Source organism: Penicillium robsamsonii (assembly GCF_028829455.1).
Source record: "Penicillium robsamsonii strain IBT 29466 chromosome Unknown utg000001l_segment0_segment0, whole genome shotgun sequence".
Taxonomy (NCBI): domain Eukaryota; kingdom Fungi; phylum Ascomycota; class Eurotiomycetes; order Eurotiales; family Aspergillaceae; genus Penicillium; species Penicillium robsamsonii.
In genome coordinates this window covers 2,143,578-2,166,758 of record NW_026643219.1, presented here as the reverse complement: position 1 = coordinate 2,166,758, position 23,181 = coordinate 2,143,578, and the positions used below count along the sequence as shown (strand labels likewise).

The following is a 23,181-nucleotide window of genomic DNA, read 5'->3' as shown; positions in this document are numbered from 1 at the left end:
GAAATCCACTTTTAGGCATTCTTGAACCTCCAATAATGACTGCTGAAATGCGGATGCCTACAATTGTACAACCCCATTAAATTTATGGTGTAAGCAAATTGCATCACATGACGGCCTTGGGATCAGCTCTCAGCCCATTTGGGCACTCTTACCTACTATCCAGGAGCTGAGGATCTAAAGTCTGACCTGCGCCTCAAAATATGGGGACAATGTGAATTTTTATTCTATATTTAATATTTTACTGTGTAGTCAGACGGAGCCCCCGGCATCATTAACTTCACTTCACTCCACTCGGCAGCTATGATTTGTGTGATCCCTACGAACATACCTACCGTACCAAAAGAACTCCTCTGGGACATCGGGAGCCTTGGCTCACCTTCCGGTGGGCCCGGCGCATAAGTATTCCGCCCCCCCCAGTGCATAAGAATCTCCCCCTGGGACATAGGGATCCATTCCTTTCTCTTCTGCACTTAACGGTTGATCGAGCCGTCATGAAGACTTTCGCGCTGATCTCGATTGCTCTGGGCTTGCCCGGTAAATGCTCCTCGCGTTAATTTATTTTTATATGGGGCTACCATTCCTGGCTTAATTGGACCTTTACACGCGCAAAATATGATTGTTCCAAACTAATCACCATCTTCCTGCAGGCGCGATCGCTGTTCCTGGTGGGCTCAATTCCGATGATATCACATTCGCGGGTGTGCAACGAGCCCTCCCCAATGCGCCCGACGGGTACGTGCCGACATCCGTCAGCTGCCCTGTGGACCGACCGACAGTTCGCAGCGCAGAGAACCTGTCCTCGAACGAGACAGCATGGCTAAAAGTCCGCCGCGGAAAGACCCTGTCGGCGATGAAGGATTTCTTCGGACATGTGAAAGTCGGAGATTATGACGTCGCCGGCTACCTCGATAAACACTCTGGGAACTCGTCGAGTCTTCCCAATATCGGCATTGCCGTCTCCGGCGGTGGATGGCGTGCGTTGATGAACGGTGCCGGCGCGGTTAAGGCTTTCGACAGCCGGACATCCAATGCGTCAACGACTGGACATTTGGGTGGTCTCCTGCAGTCTGCTACCTATATTTCTGGTCTCAGTGGAGGCAGCTGGTTGCTGGGTTCAATCTATATCAATAATTTCACTACAATCGACAAGTTGCAGACGCACGAGGATGGTGCCGTCTGGCAGTTTGGCAACTCGATCCTCGAGGGTCCTGATACTGGTGGTATCCAGCTCTTGGATTCGGCTAGTTACTTCAAGGAACTTGCTAATGCCGTCGACGCGAAGAAGAAGGCTGGCTTTGATACTTCTCTCACTGATATCTGGTATGTTATCCTGTTCACGGAATGCACATGTTTGCTAATTTGGGTACAGGGGCCGCGCACTCTCCTATCAAATGTTCAATGCTACCAATGGTGGAGTCAGCTATACCTGGTCTTCCATTGCCGACACCCCCGCGTTCCAGGATGGAGATTACCCCATGCCATTTGTTGTTGCCGATGGTCGTAACCCCGGTGAGCTGGTCGTTGGCGGCAACGCGACCGTCTACGAGTTCAACCCGTGGGAGTTTGGCACCTTTGATCCTACGATCTTTGGTTTCGTTCCCCTCAAGTACCTGGGCTCTAAGTTCGAGGCTGGCTTACTTCCGAAAAACGAGAGCTGCATCAGAGGTTTCGACAATGCTGGTTTTGTGATCGGAACCTCCTCCACACTCTTCAACCAGTTCCTTCTTCAGCTCAACACCACTTCGCTCCCCGACTTCGTAAAGAATGTGTTCAATGGTATCTTGCAGGGGCTAGACAAAAGTCAAAACGACATCGCTTCGTACGATCCCAACCCCTTCTACAAATACAACCCGCACTCGTCGCCGTATGCTGCGCAGGAATTGCTGGACGTCGTTGATGGCGGCGAGGATGGACAGAACGTCCCTTTGCATCCTCTTATCCAACCCGAGCGCCATGTCGATGTCATCTTCGCCGTCGACTCCTCGGCCGACACTGATTATTTCTGGCCAAATGGTACATCCCTAGTTGCGACTTACGAGCGCAGCCTGAACACCAGCGGTATCGGCAACGGCACCTCCTTCCCCGCGATTCCAGACCAGAACACCTTCATCAACCTGGGCCTCAGCACCCGTCCATCCTTCTTTGGCTGTGATAGTGCCAACCAGACCGGACCCACGCCTCTCGTCGTGTACATTCCCAATGCCCCTTACTCCTACCATTCCAATATCTCAACCTTCCAGATGAGCACCGACGACACTCAGCGTGACAAGATTATCCTCAATGGCTATGAGGTTGCCACTATGGCTAACAGCACCCTGGACGCCGACTGGACATCCTGTGTTGGCTGCGCTATCCTCAGCCGCTCGTTCGAACGCACGGGTACCACTCTCCCGGATATCTGCAACCAGTGTTTCGACCGGTACTGCTGGAACGGCACTGTGAACTCCACCACACCGGCCTCTTATGATCCAGGTTATTATCTGAAGGTGGCGGATAGTATGGCCTCGGTAAATTTGCCCACCATGCTATCCACGGTTATCACAGCCGGCCTGGCAATGTTCACCCTGGTATAAAAGGACATTGTGATTTCTTGTCTTCCCGCTGCCATGTTGCAGCTATTCACATTCGAAGCATGTATTTTCGCCATTGGATACACTTTTTTTAAGCACATGCGATGTGCCATCGAACCATCCCTATGTCATTTTCATTTTTCTAGTGTTTGCCTAAATTTCTTCGGATGAGATCCACCAATTCAATAGTAATGCATATATTTTTCCATTCAAGAAACACGGCTGGTCGCACGTCTGTGTAGGACTGTCCCTTCCAGTTTTCAATTCGCAAATAACCCGGTGGAAATCCATATCCCTCAAATATACAGGCCCTGCTCTTCTTCAATTTGAATTTGTGCGCTATTACATCACGAGGAGGGTGAACGTGTCCATAGCTGTTCTGGGTCCTTAATCGATTCGGCGTTTACCGCCAGAAAAAGAACATTTAGAGAAGGTCTGAAATCATTTAGAAATACACTATAAAAGTATCTACTGGGAATATACATCGAATGACGTACAAATTATGGTGCAAGGTTGAACTTTCTAATTATGTGATCTATAGCATAATCTAGATAGTTACATGTAGGAACAGGGTTTTATCTTCCTGCATTTTCACGGTTGTATCTGATCTGCCCTTGAATGAATCCGATGTAGCATCCTTGTTGATGTGTTTTCCGAATGAGGCGTCGATCATATCACGTGCCTGCGTTGCCATGGGAAACGCCACAACAACCTCGGATCGACCGCCACCTCCACAGTGGGTTATTTGCTTTGCCTTGCTTCCTTTTTCATGCACCTAATTCGACACTCTCGGTAACCTGCAAACTAACGACATCGGGCCGATATTACATTTGACCGCCCAAACCCGCCATGAGCGTCGCGTGCCAACACTAACTGCGACCAACGACAACCGGCAATATCAACATGGCCCGCGCTGCAGTAATCCCACAATCCCCTGCAAAACGGGTACGATCTTCAACCAAGTCGACAGCTGCTGCCGATGCGAAGAAGAAAGCCCCTCGAAAAGCCACCCCAGCACCACGGACTGCGCCCCCGGCTTTCGATGTTGAGTCCGATGATGAGCTGGGATGTATCACAAGTAAACCCGCGAAACCCAGCGGACGTCCTCCTGGTCGCCCAGCTACCAAACCAAAAGTGACTGCAACTGCGACTGCCCGAGGGAGGAAAGCCTCAGAGTCTCTCGCCGACAAGTCAAACCCCTCAAACAACGCCGGTGAAGATGGACCAGGACAACAAATAGAGGCGCCAAAGAAGCGCGTTGGAAGACCGAGAAAAAATCCGCTGCCCGTAGAGGCTGTTGCGACCAAGCCCGAGACAGCACCCAAAACCAGAGGCCGACCAAGAGCGGGAACAACAGCGAAAGCCCCTCTGATGCAAACGGCGGCCACAAGCAGGCGAACGCGAGCGGTAATTGATACGGCGGATGAGATGAAACCGAACCAAATTAGAATTGCGACCAACTCGACAACCATGCGCTCAAATCTTCTACGTGGACCCGCCAAGAAGAAGACAGTGAAATTCCAAGATGTTTCGGATTCCGAAGCTGAGGAATCTGTGCCCGAGGTTCTTGCTGTCGGCCGTCGTCGAGTCGCGACCAAGGGCGCGAGCGTTGGCAAGACCGGCCTCGGAGCGTCAGCAGTTCGCAAGCCTACGACAACCGGTACTCGCGGAAGGAAACCCGCAGCAGCGAAGAAGAAGGATGCGACTCAACCATTATCCCCCAAGAAGGCCAAGCAAGTGGCCAAGTCTCTATCAGCATACGCAAGCTCCGATGGAGAAGACGATGAATTGAACACTATCAAGGACGACAACAATGATCCGCTCAGACTTGTTGTTCACTCGCCTGTTAAACATGGCTTGGAGAATACTGGACTGAGCTCTCCTGTACGGAGGATCAATTTTACCCCCAGAAAGGCGTCTAGCTTAATGGACGAGAATGGCGAACCGAAACTACCAACACCAAAACACGGATCAGACGGCATCGGGCTTAGCTCACCAGTCAGAAAAATCAACTTTGCGCCGAACCGCAGCCAGAACACAGTCACAGATAATGGTCACCTGGCTCTTCCACCTGGCAATTCAATTGAGTTTAGTGATTCTATGTTCATGTCGAGTCCTGCGAGACGACCAGCGCCATCATCTCCCTTCCAGTTCTCCATCAGAGAGACCCCGAATCGTGGGGGTTCCCTCTTCCGGGATAGTGTGAATCCGATTTCCGCGCCTGATTTCACACCCGGATGCACTTCTCCACTAAAGATGTCACCTAAGAAGGGTTATCTGGGTGCTTCTTTCGCGCAATCGCCATTCAAGGCTTCTACATCAGCCGCCCCTGCTCGAACTCCCTTGTTTCAAAGTCCTGCAAAGAGAATAGCCTCTCCATTCAAAAACTCGATATTCTCTGCTCATGCATCTGTGGGCACCTGCAAATCCACGGAAAATGATGAAACCCCTTCCAAGGCAGTTGAATTCGCACAATCCACCACTCCCAAGTCCTCGCCAAGGGAAAGCCAACACGACGATACGGCCTTTGAAAGGGATTCTGAAATGGTCGAAGATGTGGCTCGAGACATCTTTGGCATTGAGCTATCTTCTGATGGAAAGACATCATCAATTTCTCCTATTCGGGGAGATATTACTACCCCGGAAGTAGCCAGAGATTCGTTCGATGATGCAAACACTGACTCTCACATTGCGGAGATGGAGGCCGAGGGAGACCCAGATCTGGAAAAAGATGAAAGTGAAAATCTTCAAGATAAGGTCCAGCCTGAGTGCGAAGAATCTGAAACGATTTGCTTCGACGCCATGGAAGAGGCCAACATGGCAACGGATGACCTTTATGACCAAGAGCCCCAGGAAGACTCGGGCCCCGAAGCTAGCGAACAACTTGAAGACCGAGATCAATCTGACCGAGAAGAAGCTGATACTATTTGCTTCGACGCTATGGAAGAGGCCAATATGACAGCGCATGATTTCCATGACCAACAAGTCCAGCAGGCCTCAGACCTGGAAGAAGGCGAAGAACCCAACGACGAGAGTGAATTTGAGTACGAGGAGCTGGACACAATTTGCTTTGACACCATGGAAGACGCCCAAATGGCAGCGCATGATCTTCACGACGAACACATCCAGGAAGCCTCAGACCTAGAAGAAGGTGAGGACATCCATGACGACAATGAATTTGAGTACGAGGAGCCCGAAACAATTTGCTTTGACGCCATGGAGGATGCACACTTCGCGGAGAATAACCTGCATGACGAAGGTCAGGTGGCAGACTCAGTCATGGAGGACACTAATTATCCCGAAGAAGAGCTGGCGGTACTGGAGCTCGAGATTGAGGAAGAACCTCAAAATTTCGATACTGGATCCCAGGCCCAAGAATCGACCCCGGAACCCTCACAAACTACAGAGATGCAAGAACTAGACATGGAAGAGCAGCTGGATGAACTTCCTCTGGCCCCCAAATCACCATTGAACTCAGTCCATGGCGGTGAAGCCCAACCGACAGTCGACATGGAATATCCTCTGGAAAGTGAACATGAATGGCAAGCAGAGGCCATTCATCATCCCGAGAAAGAGGAACAAGTGATAAGCGAGGAGAGTGAGGTGGAAGATACCGAGTCTATCCTTGGCGAGTCTGAGTTTGCTGCAATCTCGCCACAGCCTGCTTTGCCACATGAGAGCACCCATCTTGAGGATATTACAACACCTCTTCAAAGAACCCAAGCGATTACTCCACTACAGCTGAGGTCCACAGGCGGTAGATCTACTCCCTTGTCCTTGAATCGTCCGGACAACTCAGAGAATGATCATGGCTCCACCCTCGATGCCAAGAATGCCAATAATGTGATCATTGACACGCCCCTGCATGAGGAAAATAGCTTGGCGCCAAACACCCAGGTTGATAGCCCTGCTTTAATGGCACCAAGTCTCTTCAACACACCAAGTGTTGTTGACCAGCACCAATCCCCTGCCGAGGCTAGCTTAGGTTTTACGCCATTGGCACAAAAGTTTGGCCGTTGGGAACAAGATACCCCTTCCCAAGCTAGATCACTCCGACCGCGTCGCCGCGGAGTTTTCTCGTTGGTAGGCCCCTTGGACCGCACCAGCACGAGCACGGAAACTCCGACAAGTTCCAACAGTGTGTCGTATCCTAATTTGCCAAAGAGCCCTTTGGCACAAACCCCCTCTTTGTTTGCCGAATTGCCACTTCAGCCTCAAAGCGATGCTACTTGCATGAGCCCCGAGTATGAGCGGACTGCACGGTCAACTTACATCTATGAAGACCACCCAATAATTGACTCCCCAAGGATAACCACGGATATCTTCGAGGATCTTGACTTGGAAATTGAACCCGAGCATACTTCTGCTGCCGAAGTCCAGCAAGATCAGGGCCAAGAGTTCGACCTACTCGATAATAAAGAGAACTGTGGTCCGGTTTTGCCGTCAACCCCGATGAAGACTCAAGCCCAACCCGACGAGTTACGCACTATTCATACGGTGTCAAAAGTGCCTTTGAAAGCCGAAGGCGACGTGTCACCTCTTAAGCTGTCCCGCAAGAGAGGTCTGTCCCTCTCGAGCACATCCCCCACTCGGTCTTCTCCGCGTGTTCGCAAGCCAACCTTGATAGCGCTTAATGACAGTACACCGGTTCTGTCTCCCTCCCGGAAATCTCCTCGGGTGATCAGAAGTCCGGCACCAAAACGCCCCTCTATCATTGGTAGACGCAGCAGTGTAAAGGTACCAGTGATGGCTGCGCCCAGTACTCCTACCGCAACCGCCAGTCCTTCCAAGAAGCCGCGTCGTAGCATCAGCACTGAACAGAAGGCCCTGCATGGGGCAGTCGTGCATGTGGATGTTCATACCACCGAGGGCGAGGATGCCTCCGGTATCTTTGTGGAACTTTTGCACCAAATGGGCGCTCGATGTGTGAAATCTTGGTCCTGGAACCCTCATTCCAGTCTCTCGCTAGCTGATGGTGTAGAGCCCAAGGATTTGAGAGTGGGCATTACCCATGTTGTGTACAAGGATGGTGGTTTGCGGACCCTGGAGAAAGTCAAGAAGGCAGCGGGTCTTGTCAAGTGTGTTGGAGTCGGCTGGGTTCTCGATTGTGAACGGGAAAACCAATGGCTCGATGAGACCCCGTATGCGGTTGACAGCTCTATCATCCCTCGTGGAGGCGCCAAGCGCCGCAAGAGTATGGAGCCTCGTGCACTAAGCAATGTGAACGGAACACTCGTGCGCATTTCCGAATCTCCCGCCCCATCTCCCGGTGGACGTCGCAGTGGTGTCAACCCAGGTGCTGTTGAGGGTTTCCGCAAGATCACACCCCCCACCCATCAGCAGAAGATGCCCTCCACACCCCCGCAACAATCTTCTGCCGATAGCTACCAATTCCCTGCTACTCCAGGATACAACTTTGCCAACCTTGATGCCATCGGAATGTCGCCCGCTACACCAGGATTCCTTGGAAATCGCTCCAAGCTTGTCCAACAGTCTTGCCCTCCAAAGCAGAGCAACCGCGGTTTGTTCCCGAGTGCTAAGCCTTCCAGTACCATGCTGGATGATGGCCAAGACGAGGAATCTAGGAGACAGCGCCGCTTCCGCATGGAGGCTGCCAGACGCAAGAGTCTTGTTTACAAGCCTGCTGTCGGTAGCCCTCTTGTTCCATGATTTTATTCATTGAATTGTCTGTTTTTTGTGAATGCATACCCAGTCACTGTACATATGGGGACACACTTTTTTTTTTTGGCGTTTTTCTATTTTTGCCCCACGACGGCGAGGTGGACAGGTTGGATTGTTTTGTGTGAGGTTAATAGACCTTACTTTTTGTTCGAATCTCAGTTAAAGCAGTACAATCCTAGATGATCTAAATCCCACTTCTCCGTGGTAAACTTGCACTACATGACTTTTGATTCAGAAACTCGATGATAATACCCGGAATATTTTCGCTGCCCCGCTTCAACATTCACATACGTCGTATGCAGTTTACCAAAACGACGATATTACTCCTGAGACTCTTCGCGATAGAATCCAGCAACCAAGAAAGCGAGCTCCAAAGCCTGCTTCTCATTCAAGCGTGGATCACAGAATGTCGTATAACGCTCTCCAAGGCCATCTGCCGTCAGGCCAGCAGCACCACCAACACACTCAGTGACAGCCTCTCCAGTAAGTTCAAGATGCATACCACCAAGGAATGAGCCAGCAGCGCGGTGAATTTCCAACGCCTGCTTTAATTCAGACAAGATATCTGTGAAGTGACGGGTCTTCACACCAGATGATGTGCTCTGTGTATTGCCATGCATAGGATCGCACTGCCAGACGGGGATATGACCAGAAGCCTGCACAGCGGCAATATGGCCAGGGAGGAAATCTGCGATTTTGGAAGCGCCGTACCGGGAAATCAGAGTCACCTTACCGATCTCCCGATCCGGGTTAACCACATCCAGCAGCTGTACCAGCTCCTCCGCCGCCATGCTAGGTCCGATCTTGATTCCGATAGGGTTAGCGATGCCGCGGAAGAACTCGACATGCGCACCGCCGAGTTGACGTGTCCGGTCGCCGATCCAGATGAAGTGGCCGGATGTTGCGTAGTAGCCTGTTTCGTGGGACGTGGTGCTTGCTGGGTAGGCTGGGTGGCGAAGGAGTCGGGTTAGGCTCTGCTCGTATTCCAGGGAGAGGCCTTCGTGACTGGTGAAGATGTCGGCTGTCTCGAAACCGCGGTCTTTATCGATCCCTACTGTGTGCATAAAGCGCAGGGCATCCTTTACCGCGCCTACGGTCTTGGCGTATTGCTCTTTGATCGAGGGCGTGATTACATGACCCAAGCCCCAGTCTAGTGGGGAGTGCAGGTCTGCCAGGCCTGAGGAGAGGGAGGCACGGAGATAATTCAGAGTTGCGGCGGAGTGGAAGTAGGCGGAGACTAGACGTGATGGGTCTGGTTGGCGGGATTTGATGTCTGCTGGGAAGCCATTGATGTTGTCGCCGCGGAAAGAGGGCATTTCCACCCCATTGATGACCTCTGTTGGACTTGAGCGTGGCCTAATTTTGTTGTTAATTTTGTGTTTATGGATTAATGAGCGAGGAACCTACTTTGCGAACTGGCCTGCAATGCGAGCAATACGGATGACGGGCTTGTTAGCGCCTATTAGTCGGGTTAGTTGCCATTTCCTTTGCTTTTTGTGCGGTTCGGACATACCCCAGATGAGAACCAAACTCATTTGCAACAAGAGCTTCACCTTGGCTTCGATCATTTCTTGGCTGCAGTAGTCGAAAAGCTCCGCACAGTCACCTGAACAGAATGGTTAGTTATGTTTCGCGGATATTTTCCTGTGCAACATACCACCCTGTAGAACGAATGCCTTGCCCAAAGCGACATTTCGTAGGTTTTTCTTGAGATTGTTGATCTGTAGAACAGGTCAATATAATAGTTACGACCCAGCCAAAAGACAAGACATACTTCTTGTGTGGTCACAAGTGGAGGAAGCTTCTGTAATTTCTGTAGTGAGTCTGTCAACCCTTGCAGATCCTCGTAGATGACATCTTGTTTGATGGGCTTTTGTGTCCAAGCTAGATATAGTTAGTGATGCTAGATCAAAGAGGTTTTACAAATTTTTGCTCTTACAACTAGGGCTCCATTCGGCCATGGTGCGGGCAATGATCCCGAAAGGTGGGGATGTTTTGAGTTCAGGGTCTTCCGTTTGACTAGCAGTAACCAACAACTGCAATGAACAATGGGTTGGAATAAGCAGTGGAATAGTGAGAACTGGCAACAAAGGACTGGGTGAACAGATATTAAGGGCAACAAAAGAAAAACATTGTGACGTGATACGCTTATCCCCGGGACCTAGATGACTCATTATAATGCCTTATCCCTCAGGCACCAAATTCATCCCACATTCCTCATTGTGTGACCTCCCTCGATGTGACTACAGGTCAGGAGGTGAGAGTTCCATACAGCGGATTTCAAGATCAAGCAGCGTTATTTGACCGGAAACAAGGGCAATCCCATTGAGCATGCACCACTGCATCCAATTGGCCTCTCAGCAACCTCCTGAGCTGATCTCCATTCCTCAGGCCACAAACAAAACAAAACTGATAACCGTCATTAGTGACCCTTGTCATGTATCTTGGACGGAGAAGCTGTCATGTCCCATATGATGGGTCTTGTTCTTATTGTGGGCTCTGAGCGATTTTGAAACGCCGTGGGAAACCGACTTTTTGATTATGTGGATGAGTGTCTATCGTCAAACTTGGCCTGTATGATGCACCGAGTGATGAAGTTTGCCTTATTCAAACAGCAGCGAAGTCCAACTTCTCACGTAAGCATGTGGATAGGACTAGCAAGGATGAACAGTGCCTCGTAGGTGGTATCATCCAAATGCCTTAAGTTACAATGTCTCTACTCCGTAATAGTTTCAGAGATCTCTTCATCTGGTGAGCCCCGAAGCTTACAAATGGTCCGCTGTATGTTGTACTAGACACAGTCTGTAGGGTGGTGTGATATATCACATCTGCAGCATGTAAGATTATCAATTTAAAAAAGAGGCGAAATTGTTATAGAGCTGTTTCCCATGGCTGCTACGACCGAGACTAGTCTAACATAAATTGAGCACAAAAGAGAATATAATTTTCCTAAAATCCCGATTTTGGATGAGATGAGAATTAAAATAGAGAAACATGGCTAAGATATGCTCAGTTCAGAGTTATTCCAATATTACTATTGAGACGAATACATAATACGATGATTACTATGTTTTCCCAGCCTAAGCGGTGTCAATGGACAGTTGACTGCCCTACCTAGGTGTCGAGGTACGAAGTACTCCGCGGAGGGAGATTAGTTCCAGCTGAAAACCTAAAACCACCCGGTGATACATTTTTGGCCATGAGATCGACAGAAAACCTTGGAAATTGATAAATGTAATGTTGGGGCCGTTTTACGAAGTATCTAATGCACTGATAATGGAGGTAGCGGGACTTTTCATATATACATTCCCACCGGAGGACGGAGTACAACATCGATCTGAATATGCAGATTTCTCGCTACCCCAGGCTTGGCATAGAGAAAAAATCTCTTCGGCTAAATTTGGAAAAAGGACGGAAACAATAAAAGGGGGAATGGAGGAAACGCTAGGCGAAATTAATTTAAGCCCTGTCTAATCTTGTCTAATAGGCTTCCGATCGAGGGCCTCAGGGGAATTTGGTCTGACCGGTCCGAGGCACAAGGACCAACTGTGATTGGCCAGGTCGCGAGACCGTATCATTTTGGCTTTTGCCTGTTTAGCGCTAGTGTCTAAAGGAAGTAGAACGTGGGCCCTTCAAGGCAGAAGAGCCCCAGTTCTCGTATTTCTTCGCCTATCCCAGGTATTTAAACCTTCTGCTTTATTTCTCTTCCTTCTACATATCTCTATACTCCCACACTCCTTTAATCATGCAGTACAAGGTCCTTGCCACTCTTTTCTTCGCCGCCACGGCCCTGGCTGCCCCTGCGGATTCTACTGCCACCGATAGCGATGACACTTTCGATATCGCGGATGTGCCCAGCTCCGTTATGAGTGTTCTGGCAACAGCCATCCCGGAGTCATGGTACAATGATCTCCTGGACCCGGCCTCCCTCTCCGCGATAGAGAGCGCCGCTTCGGCTGGCACCTACCCAGCTTGGTACAACTCGTTGCCTAGTGACGTTAAGTCCTGGGCCACTGGACAATTCGGCGCTGGCCTTGGTGGTGCCTCCGCAACCGCTGATAGCAGTGCCACTCAGACTGGCTCCAGCCTCGTCTCCAGCACTGCCAGCCAGACCTCCTCCAACGCCGCCGAGACCACTTCGGCTTCCTCTGACTCGACCTCCAGCTCTGCGTCTTCTTCTCCTTCTTCTTCGCAGTCTACTGGTGGTGCTCCTGCTCCTACCGGGGGTGTTGCCATGGGTGTTGCTGGTGCAGCTGGCATTTTGGCTCTGGCTCTTGCCCTCTAGAGCATTGTCGAATAATTCATTTGACTGTTTGGCAGTTTATAATGAGCCAACTCCCCGTGAAAAAGAACTCTGTCTTTATAAAAACTCTTTCATTGATATGTACCTACTTAATTTCATAAAAGAGACATGGGATAAATTATAACCTACATACCCTCTAAGTATTGCGCGATGTAAACTGGCTGTATTGCTTGTCTATCATTCAAACGTCACGCATCTATCCTGACTCACTATCTTCATTCGATTCCAAGTGCCTCTGGGATTCCGAAAGCATAAGAAATATGTGGTAGATCGCTCGTATGGCTTGCTCGATTGTGGACTGTGGATAAGTGAGAGGTTAACACTTCAAATCCAATAAAAATGTAAAGCTGTGGAGTCAACCGAAAGGGATCTTAGCTGCGAATGGTCCCAAAATATCTAGAAACATATATCAAGTCGAATATGAAGATCAAACGTTGAAAGAAAAAGAGAGGTTCAATACTGTTGAAATAAAGCTGACTGGTACGAAGGGGCATAGCTCTCATTTTTGACCTAGCCTGAAAGTTTAGGTCAAATTCTGCAACCTGCCGCCAGAATTTCTGCTACGGGTTATGTAGTGAAAGGCATATACTTTTGATAATGAAACAATTGTGAAGTAAAAGCGAAGTAAAGATAAGAGAAAAGTGAGAGAAAAGTGAGAGATCCTTCGCTAGGCTAATTTTGCCTCGGAATAGATTGATGATTTACAATATATCGTATGAAGAGGTGTAAAAGGGGTGGTCTATATTTAGGCCAAACTCGGGCATTAGGGCATCAAATGGGTGTAACTATATGATGAGTGCTATGCCCCTTCGTGGACTGGTGTCGATCGGGGGCAAACAATTATGTCAGCACTTATCTGAACCCGGGGCTTATCAGTGACGTCGTGTTGTCCAAACACAGCTCAAGTCAAGATCAAATTCACATCCAACGCCCCTTGAACAAAGAAAATATGTCTGATCCAATTCCATCCGCAACTGCTGACCCAGAAGCCATCGAGAAAAACCTCCCTTCAAACGCCGAAGACCGCAAAGCCGCCGCCGCTCTCTCCTCCCTCAACCCAAATGAAATCGCAACGGAAGATGCCTCCGCTAGAGCACCGCTTTCTGCAAACCAAGAGGCACTGGGGAAGGCTATGAGTCGGCTCGAGATAGCTTCTGGACAAGATTTGGGCAACAAAAAAGCGGCTGAGGGACTGAAGACTGATGGGGTGGTGAAAAAGAAGATAGTTAAGGTTGCTCCAGCTGATGTTGCACTGTTGGTATGTTTGCCAGGTTATGGCTCTGGCGCTCCTCTTTGGGCAGCTTTATTAATATGAATCCAGGTTGACCAGCTGGATTTGAATAAAATCAAGGCTACGGAGTTGCTCAAAGCCCATGATGGGGATGCCATCAAGGCGATGAAGGCATTCATTGCCCCGTCTATTCGGGCTTGATCACACAGTCTATTTACTGCTAGTTGTCCATAGTTTGTTTAATTGAGTCCTAACAAAACAGATATGTATAAAACTTCATTTCTACACATTAAGACTCGCTCCTTACGCTAGGTCTGGGTTATCACGTTTAAGGATTGTAAACAATGACGTTTAGCAACATGTCAAAGAAGATCAGATCACTCTTCATCCTCTGTCTCGTCTTTCTTACGTTCGATTCCCTTACCCTCGGAAATACTCCATAGCATCACCCAACCAAACAAAGACTCAACAGCCAGTGCCCACCAGACAGCCCCAATCATATTATTCTCAAGACCCAATCCCAGTCCCCAGCCGCCCAGGAAAGGGCCCAGGGTCCGAGCCCCACTAGAGATACTCTGTGCCACTCCATGGACTGTGCCTAGGACAGATGGATCCGTGACACAGTTGTTCACCAGGATGATAGCAGCGGGCAGGATGAATGTCCGCGAGATGACCTGCAAACTAACGACAAACGTGAAGGATGGCCAAACAATCCATGGTATGCGCGGAAGAATCACAAGGAAGGGCATCAATACATATGCAATAGGCGAAAAGGGAAGGAACGTTCGGAATGACGTGAGCGTGCCAAGCTTTGTCTGTATTCGCGGATAGAGGAAGATCTGGAGTGGCAGGCCAATGAAGCCAATGATAGCAGTAGCAAGCCCAACTCGGGATGATGGAAGACCTAGTCCACCGCCGAAATGGAAAAAGCCTTGCTGAGAGTTCTCTGGAGCACGGGGGGCGGGCAGGAATACAAATGTCATAGAGTTGAAAGCGCTTGTGTGGAAGGCGAGTAGGAAATGAGCCACCAAAGTCAAAACGATGTTGCGCGTCCAGATCTGGCGGAACCCTATTTTTTTATGTAGCCGGGGGTGCACGCGAGAGCGGGCTGGACTTGATGGCGTAGACCAAGTACCGACGCTGCCGTCTGTGTAAATAGAGTCATCGTCTCTCAAGCGTGTCAGTGGACGATAATGCCGGGGTCGTCGAGCCCAAGCTCTTGTGAGCCGCTTGCCCAGTTTACGACCCCAGTCCCTTCTATAACGTGCAGTTTCATGAGTCTAAACGGTTTCATTAGTAGTGACGGTATGACTTCGGACAGAAATGACCTCACCTCATCGAGACCAAGAAACACTGCGAGGAATGATGCGAATATGAAGACGGCGCTCAAAAGATTCGGCAATGCATAGGGCCAACGCTGCATCCACCAGACACCATCTTTACCTCCAAGGGTAGATCCTGGGCCAAAGAATTGCGGAAAGCTGTTGATAGGATCTGCTAAAGAGCCTCCCAAGATGGGACCTATGATTACACCGATATTGAAGCACATGGGTAGGAGCAGAAAGGCGCGGGATTGATATCTATATGGTTAGCCTAAGGCAAGTTGACGCATTGTGTGAACAGGTCGGCTTACTTCTTCTCAGCAATGATCTCTGCGATGAGCGTCCGCATCACTCCCACATTGCTGTTCAATATGCCACCCAGTGTCCGAAAGACCATGGCCGTCGCAAAGGATCGAGAGAAGCCAAATCCTACGCAAGACAGACAAGTGCCCATCAATCCGATCAGCAGCACTCTCTTCCGCCCCATCCATTCAGCATCAGCTAGATGACCCCACCACATAGCGGTGATAAATTGCGCGGCTGTAAAGCTACCTTGGAGGATACCCGCCTGTGCGGAGATTGTCGAGTCTGGTAAAGATGGATCGAACGATTTGAGCTGATGAAACATGTATGCCTGCAGAGAGGTCTGCGTCAACGGCTCTGAAAGTCGCGCTAAAGTCAAGATCGCTAACTGGCCCCTCTTCGGTAGCGAGCTCCAAGTCACTGGTTTCTCTTCGTCCTCGGCCGACCCGAGCACGCCGTCATAATCATGATCGCCATCACCTTCATCGGTGGAACGCAATCGTCGGTGATTGGTTATCAACGGCGCGGACTCCAATCTCCTCGTCGCCTGGGAGTCACTTTCAAAAATTGCGGTGTCATCGCTCTCGAGATCCGTGTCGCTTTCAGTGCTCGATAAGTCTGCATGATATCCGATGAATTCAGAAGCACCTTGGGAGGCAAGATCAAGATGAGCATCTCGATCCTGGCGGTCTTGGCCAGGATTCTGAGTTTGCGGAGAAGGCCCCATCAACGGAGCCGGCTCGGGAAGCCACGCGACCTCGGCTGGGGTATATACCGTGTATGACACTGCCGTACGTGATCTTGCCTTGGCACAGCTTTATATTCGCACTATAGCAGTGACTCTTGTTATCCAGAGAGAAAGAAAGAGAAAGTAGGAGTGGAAAATGAGCTATGACACCATTTCACCCCACATTTGCGTGGGGTCGATACGATAGAGATGTTGCCGAGTTAACCGCAAGGCCAAAAACATGTTGATTATACTTAGATCGTCTGTACACTTGACGGTCTTTCTTTTTTTCCGCCTTCAAGCTATAGAACCCAGCAGAAAATATCTGAAAGATGTCTAGAAAGAATATGTGAGCAGACTACCAAAAGACTACTAAAAAGACCAACCGGCCCTTACTTTTTTTTACAAAAATCACAGGCCCTCCTTATAGAGAGGGCTGCCACCCATATGACAGTGCACTTTCTACTAGGCAGACTATACAAAGGGTACATATGTAAATGTTTATTTTTCTTGGTCATATTATATTAGGACCTTTCATTTCAAGTAAATAGCACTAATATTCTAATATCGTCCTAATGCTTTCATGAAACCTTAAGGGCAAGTCTTAGGGACGCCTTTATAACTATATACCTTACGTTATGTGGTCATATTGTGGAGCTTATCATTTTATATTAACAAGCCTAACTTACCCTGGAGAATTGCGGCACTCTGACCTTATAGGATCAACGGGATTGTTACTAGGATGGTATTAAGCTTACCTTCAAGCTTCGGAAGCAAGATGTATGCAAACAAGACAAATATATTTGGGGTGTGTTAGACCAGCTTATTCCCCGCCCCTGTATATGTAGGCCCCAGCGCTCTTGGGCTGAAACAAAAAGTCGCTCTTTTTCATGACCTTCCCGCAATGAACAGACATCGATGCAGTGAAAATCTAGTCTCAAGTGTCAAAAGCACCTTCGAACTCCCTTCATCCAAACAGCGCCAAATACACTGACTGAGCACCATGTCGCGTATGATATCCAAGATACAACATACCTTTAGTGAAAGACTTTCCGCCAGTGAATCCGCAGCACAATGGAGGACACCTTCCGACATTTTCTCCGTCCTCCTTATTCTCGGAGGCGACATTGTTAGCCGCGCGCTTGCGCAGTTGGCAGGATCGCGTTTCACTCCAGTCGCGTTCTCTTTCGGTACGAGATTTTTGAGCCTCGTCTGTTATGCTTTCGAATATCTAACGTCTTTCTTTAATAATATATTAGGTTGGGTAGCTTTCGCAGTTACCGCCGTTGTCGCCGTTGTGGGAGAGAAAAAGTTAATGCCGCCCGCTGACTTCCCCTGCAAGGTGATCAATGGCGAAACCGGTTATATCCGCGATAATCGTAGCTGGATCATTGGTCGTATTGTACGAGATTTTGAGAACTGGATGGACAAGCAACCGCGAGTGCACGCCAAACAAAGTTTAACGCCAGATTCGAATCCAAACACCGTCCAAAAGTGTGTTCGGGAAATCACCGACGCAAGGTGGAAGGCGCTTAAAGAAAGTGCTAAGGCAGAAGGACAACCAGAACCAGAGCGACCACATAAAGCAGGTCTCTGCGTGTCTGTCTACAGGGCCCAAAGGGCTATCAAGAGCTACCCAGGATACGATGCCCCATACATAACCGGAATCCTTACCACTGTTGTCCAACTTGGAGTTGCAGCTATTCCATTTGGCCTTTATGGTAATTGGGGCATTTTTTTGGTTACAGCTGCTGGTGTTATTCTGTCCTTTTCCACGGGAGCTCTGTCTCAGTGGTCCAAGGAGAAGTGGGCTTGCCGAAGCAATGCAAAGAAGACATTTGTGTTAACGTCAGGGAATGGGAGCCAGCATGCTATTGTCATTCAAAGTAATGGTATGGGGTTAGATCTCGAGGATCTTGCCGCCAATGACCCGGGAATGATTACCTCGTGCAAAACCAGATTGGCGATCACCAGTCTAGCTGCATTGTGGATTGTTCTACTTATAACTGCGGCGGGATTCCAACAAGATACCGGGTACCTTCTTGCAGTTGGAGCGTTAGGGATCCTCCAGAATGTGTATGCCGCTGGTGCAAGTCGCTCACCAATGGCTTTTGGTGTTCCTCTGGAGTTTGTGGAGGTAATAGGTGAGTTAAAGGTCATGGACGCTCTGTTTAGAGTTGAGAACCTTTACCCTTGCCTGGGTAAAAGTTTGTTGCCTATTTTCTTTCCGGGTGAATTGAGTGAGCAGGAGCAAGCAAAATGGGAAGGTTTGGATGATATTGCGAAGCTAAAACGAAAGACGGAGAAAAAGAAGGGGCTGTGAATTACTAAAAGGCTTCTGGATCTAGGTCAGGGCCTAGGAATTAGTAAGAATATGTCAACGACGCCTGTTTCAATATGCCGTTTAACTACATCTATTAAAACAATGATTTTTTTTTATCACAGTGTAGCAAACTATATCTCATACAGAGATAACAAGAAGCCAGCTGTATTGTCAAGCATGTGTAGCAAGGGCCTTGAAGTGGTCACTTGAAGTGAACGTATGTCTGCCCGCTGTGCATCGCGCGCATAACCCTTCCAGATAGCATACAATATGAGCAAGGCAACGATCGGCATACACTTACTAAACTTCTATTGCCTGCTTGCCTGCCCTTATATATAGTAAGTGTGCCTATATCGAATATCTATAGTAGTTTGGGGGATACTCTTACCGATGAAAGAATATGCTCTCGCATCTCACGGAATATAAATAGTTAATATCTTACAAGAGTAGACGTCAACGTATGTAGCTTGTTGTATATCTACTGATATTTTCAGATGTATATGTTATTTTGTCCCTCTTCTCGGTTTGACAGCGGAAAGACAGTGGCACTTGTGAAACCGACTTCTCCATGAGTTGCCGCGAAGACGAGTCTGGTGAATTTCACTTGCGCTAATTACTGTTTAAAATTAAGCACCGATAGTCGAGTGGTAAGACACTACTTTCCCATACTGAGGTGTCAAGTAGCAGCCCGGGTTCGAACCCCGGTCGGTGCATTTATATCCGTTTTTTTTTTCTTTTATAGTATCACTTTTCAAGTGGCAGTGTACTATCTATCGCATACGTCGTGAATGCCTGTTATAGAGACTTTCTATATTTGGTTTGACTTGAATTATTATTATACATAAGATTAAGATGAAAGAAGACATACAAACATGAATCGAGTGGACAAACACAGGTCATTGCAAAAGACGTATCGCCTTCGTGGGGTAATTGTGCGGAGACTAAAGTAGTCATATTGGCGACTGAATCCTTCAAGATGTCCTCATACACCAGATCCATGAACTTCGGATCATAAATGTCCACTTTTATGCCCGCTATGAATGTAGTTGAATTCGGACTCGGCTTGACTGCCAGCTGGAACTATGTAAGCTCCACGGTAGGAGGAACTTAGAAGATTCTCTGAACGGCCTTTCCCCGCCATTTAGCTATAAACTAGAGAGGGATGAAATGTCGACTAGAAGGAATATCTGAGAAGACTGTTGAAAGGACTGCTAAAAACCGCTATCAAAGATTCCTCAAAATCACCAAAGCGTTCGTAAACTATACAAGCTAAACAGCAATTACAAACAGTTATGAACATTTTGATTTCAACAAGGCAGGCGTGCATGCTGCCTTTGGTCCAATTGAACATCACGTTCTTCCTCAAAAGAGTTTGGTGACTCTTGGGTTATGGAAGTCTCAGTTCCAATATCCTCCTTTTTGGTCCAGACCTCAAGGGGGACAGCTTCGACACGACGCATATCGTTGATGAACTCTGTATTGGACCTGTTGATGGGCTCAGTACTCGAGCGCTTGGCTCCTCTGTACTTCCCAGGCGTTGTGTTTCTGTTTCCTGGGCGCTTCCACAAGCGAGGGAATGTGAATGAAGGACGGGATTGCGATTTGTTGGAGTAGTCGTTGCTCTGGTTGTCAGAGTTTCCAGGTTGCTGGCCTCGGTTGCTGTTGTATTGGAATGCCTTAACGCCAAACAACTTGCGCAGGAGTGGCCACCAACACATGAGGTTGGCGACATAGATTGCTGTGCTGGCTTCACGGATGTACCAGATTTGGTAGGTGGTTGTGAGCGGGGAGGCGAAGTTGAAATATTTGTTTAGGATAGCCGCAATGATAGTGAACAAGCCCAGACTCATGACACCGATAAGGACGACCTTTCGACGCATTTTGAGTTGGGCTTTGATAAGGAGGGGAATTGGGACGGCGAACATGGCGGCATCAGACGAAATATTGAAGACGGCTTGGGTTATTGAGTAGTGTTGGTATGTCGCGCACTGCATGTTATCCACGGGCATGGCCCAGTATTGCGAGAACGGTCGACAGTAGACTGCATAATAGGTGACCATTATGACGACGAATCCGACGGCAACGTAAACGGAAAGGATCTTGATATAGAGGTTCGATTTCAGATTCTGCGTGATTCGCCAATAAAGCATCAACATGCATGTTTTGACGCCCCAGGTTGAGACCAGCATGCATTGCTCCAGCCCAATGACAATTTTGCTTCCATAGACCCGATCGCTGACTTGCTTTGGGTCTGCTAGCACCTTGTCGTAGTCTTTCGGGTCCATGAGGTTCGTTGCGTAGCGGGCAGATATTTGTATCAGTACTAGCATTGTGGTATATATGGCCTTTTGGGAGCCGTTGGGTTAGTAGAACGAAGTGACCTGATTGTCAATGGTAACACTTACGAAGGTTGCCGTCATCACATAGTCGTCCACTAGAGAGCTACTAGTTAGCAGAATCGAAAAAGTAGACCCTAGAAGTCTTACGAAACAACCGTTTGGCTCCATGTCCATTGCCAATTACACGAGCCAGGCTGTGTTGCAGTTAGCATTACTCTAATTCAAACTTGCTTCTCAAACTTACATTCTCCCCACATAAATAACAAGTCCTATCGCCCAGAAGACCATGGCTTCTGTAAAGAGCTGGTGTGGGGTGGGCGACTCGTTCCCCATCTTGATGGATAGAGCGATCTTCGCCCTGAGCCGAACTTCAAAATGCCAAGAGGCTATAGCACGAGTCTGTCATATATAAGAGATGGCAATTTATCCAAGCGATTTGATGAGCATCAGTGACAAGTTTGAATTCGTGCCATGGCTTTTTGACCGGTAGCTCAGGTTAATCTATGAAGGATGTATTCGGAACAGGCTACTGCGCCGAGGAGAACGATTCGGTGAAAGTGCCTAAGCTAAGTCCTGGGATGAACTTTAAAGCTGCCAACCGAGGGCAGGGCTGTCGCAGCATGCGTCTTGGTCCGTGAGATGTCAGTAGTGGGGTAGAGTTGACTGACAAGCAAGGAAGAATGGGGCGCAAATGCAAGGGATTGAATCCAATCGATGGCAGTCAGGTTTGGAATGTACAATGTAGCCACGGAGTAGGGAATCAACATTGAAGCTTTTACGCATCACACTCTACTGTGCTTGTATGTTGTAGTCCTTCTGCTGGTCAGGCCAAGAGGCTGATAATAGCTACTGATGACCGGACGCGTCTTCCGATAAATGCCCAATATTGTGCAAACTGCGCCGCAGCTGTGCGCGATGTCTGCAATAGGATACGTTTGGCGAGATTGGTGTAACATAACTTTCACATCCTTTCGTCATTCAACTTGTATTCTTATTTTGCGGCACAAAATCCCCCGTATGCACGTTGCCGATAACTTTGTCTCGAGTATAAACAAACTCTTGACAGGTCATATTCCATAGTGGATACATAGTAGATGGGTTGATGTTATTGGGGGGTTCGGAACGTTGATCTACATGGCGATCCAAGCGATATTCAATAGTTCGTCGCACAGTGATCCATAAAAATAAACTTGCGCGGTATGCGAGCTAAAGAAAGGGTTAATATTCAAATGGTGGGCCAATCGTGGCAGAAGATCATGTCTAATATGAATGTTTAACCTTCTGCGTTTCATCCCTAGGGAACTTTGTTTCCTAAATAGTATGGTGTTCACAATGCTAAGTTTTGCAGGTAATTTGGTCATTTCTCGGAAGCCGAAAACCCGCTAGTGTATAGATGCACGCTTATACAGAGTGTCTTAACTCTGCTTAGCTATGCTCGTTATATGAATGCGACGACCTAATGCTACCCAGGATTCCTAGATAGGGGACGGCAGCGTTAGCCTTTACTACTATTAAACCGGCCCATTTGCCCAGCACTTAGGGGTGGAGTAACAGCTCTCCAGATTGAGTAGCCAATGGGAGGGTTTTATAGTCGAGAACGGCGACCCGGCGTTTTAAGATATCATTATAGAGAAGAGGTCAGTCCAAAGGTTTCTGTGTGTGTAGATATCCGATCTATCCTAATTAATAGAAATTAGTTCATAGCCGCTATATGAAGGTGGCAGAAGGACTGATGACTGCACATATAGAAACAGGATTGTACTATGGAGTATTCCGTACTCCTTACTCGGGGAGGAGAAACTGCAGAAACGTCATTGCAACTTTGGCGTGTGATAGACTCCACTTGCTGATAGAACTAATGCAATGATACGGATACAGTTGCTTAATCTGGGTCCAGTTGAAACTGCCTAGCCACTGGAAAAGCCGCAAAGGCTTACCTAGGTCCCCGGAGCCGTATTGAATACGATAAATCTAACGGCTGTGCCCTTCCTTATCCTGAATGAATATGTAATGGTTTGATAATGCAAATACATAAATTTTAGCCAATCGCGAGCTTGTCAATATAAGAATTGTTGGAGATTTCGAGACATCAAGCTACCTGGGACAAGGTAGGACATACGTACATGCGCCATATCCATAGCATCCACTCTTCATAGTCAAGAACATCCACAACCACATGAGCGATGAGTAAGAGCCGCATCATTGAACGAACGACTTTAAATACCACAGATATTCTCTTCAAGGCCTTCAACACGCCTTGCCTGCTGGTGGGGCATCCTATACCCTCCATCGGTCTTTAATAGCGTGTTTGAACGCCCCTCAACTTGGTAATTCATTTTCTTCGCTAGCCAACAGGTTCTCTTCGACATCGACATTTAGCG

At 48.4% G+C, this 23,181-nt stretch overlaps 8 protein-coding genes across 8 annotated transcripts; 5 read left to right on the top strand and 3 right to left on the bottom strand.

Annotated features, from left to right (window-relative positions):
- Positions 1 to 200: 200 nt before the first annotated feature.
- On the top strand, positions 201 to 2,573 carry N7447_000853 (lysophospholipase family protein; the record flags this gene model as incomplete). Its single annotated transcript, XM_057225129.1, has 4 exons — positions 201 to 211; positions 299 to 534; positions 648 to 1,320; positions 1,370 to 2,573. 4 exons carry the CDS (start codon positions 201 to 203, stop codon positions 2,571 to 2,573), a joined length of 2,124 nt encoding a protein of 707 aa, XP_057089145.1.
- Positions 2,574 to 3,473: 900 nt separating this feature from the next.
- On the top strand, positions 3,474 to 8,240 carry N7447_000852 (uncharacterized protein; the record flags this gene model as incomplete). The annotated part of the gene is made up of 1 exon (XM_057225128.1): positions 3,474 to 8,240. One exon carries the CDS (start codon positions 3,474 to 3,476, stop codon positions 8,238 to 8,240), a length of 4,767 nt encoding a protein of 1,588 aa, XP_057089144.1.
- A 332-nt stretch (positions 8,241 to 8,572) lies between these two features.
- Positions 8,573 to 10,213, bottom strand: N7447_000851 (3-deoxy-7-phosphoheptulonate synthase class II; the record flags this gene model as incomplete). Its single annotated transcript, XM_057225127.1, has 6 exons — positions 8,573 to 9,608; positions 9,660 to 9,711; positions 9,766 to 9,858; positions 9,910 to 9,973; positions 10,027 to 10,136; positions 10,192 to 10,213. 6 exons carry the CDS (start codon positions 10,211 to 10,213, stop codon positions 8,573 to 8,575), a joined length of 1,377 nt encoding a protein of 458 aa, XP_057089143.1.
- Positions 10,214 to 11,997: 1,784 nt separating this feature from the next.
- On the top strand, positions 11,998 to 12,537 carry N7447_000850 (uncharacterized protein; the record flags this gene model as incomplete). The annotated part of the gene is made up of 1 exon (XM_057225126.1): positions 11,998 to 12,537. One exon carries the CDS (start codon positions 11,998 to 12,000, stop codon positions 12,535 to 12,537), a length of 540 nt encoding a protein of 179 aa, XP_057089142.1.
- A 967-nt stretch (positions 12,538 to 13,504) lies between these two features.
- On the top strand, positions 13,505 to 13,987 carry N7447_000849 (huntingtin-interacting protein K; the record flags this gene model as incomplete). Its single annotated transcript, XM_057225125.1, has 2 exons — positions 13,505 to 13,813; positions 13,877 to 13,987. 2 exons carry the CDS (start codon positions 13,505 to 13,507, stop codon positions 13,985 to 13,987), a joined length of 420 nt encoding a protein of 139 aa, XP_057089141.1.
- Positions 13,988 to 14,163: 176 nt separating this feature from the next.
- Positions 14,164 to 16,138, bottom strand: N7447_000848 (putative MFS multidrug transporter; the record flags this gene model as incomplete). Its single annotated transcript, XM_057225124.1, has 3 exons — positions 14,164 to 15,066; positions 15,120 to 15,366; positions 15,420 to 16,138. 3 exons carry the CDS (start codon positions 16,136 to 16,138, stop codon positions 14,164 to 14,166), a joined length of 1,869 nt encoding a protein of 622 aa, XP_057089140.1.
- Positions 16,139 to 17,141: 1,003 nt separating this feature from the next.
- N7447_000847 (uncharacterized protein) lies at positions 17,142 to 18,461 on the top strand (the record flags this gene model as incomplete). Its single annotated transcript, XM_057225123.1, has 2 exons — positions 17,142 to 17,328; positions 17,398 to 18,461. The coding sequence occupies 2 exons, from the start codon at positions 17,142 to 17,144 to the stop codon at positions 18,459 to 18,461; spliced, it is 1,251 nt and encodes a 416-aa protein (XP_057089139.1).
- A 1,307-nt stretch (positions 18,462 to 19,768) lies between these two features.
- On the bottom strand, positions 19,769 to 21,133 carry N7447_000846 (uncharacterized protein; the record flags this gene model as incomplete). The annotated part of the gene is made up of 4 exons (XM_057225122.1): positions 19,769 to 20,806; positions 20,867 to 20,895; positions 20,948 to 20,994; positions 21,045 to 21,133. The coding sequence occupies 4 exons, from the start codon at positions 21,131 to 21,133 to the stop codon at positions 19,769 to 19,771; spliced, it is 1,203 nt and encodes a 400-aa protein (XP_057089138.1).
- Between the last annotated feature and the right edge of the window lie 2,048 nt (positions 21,134 to 23,181).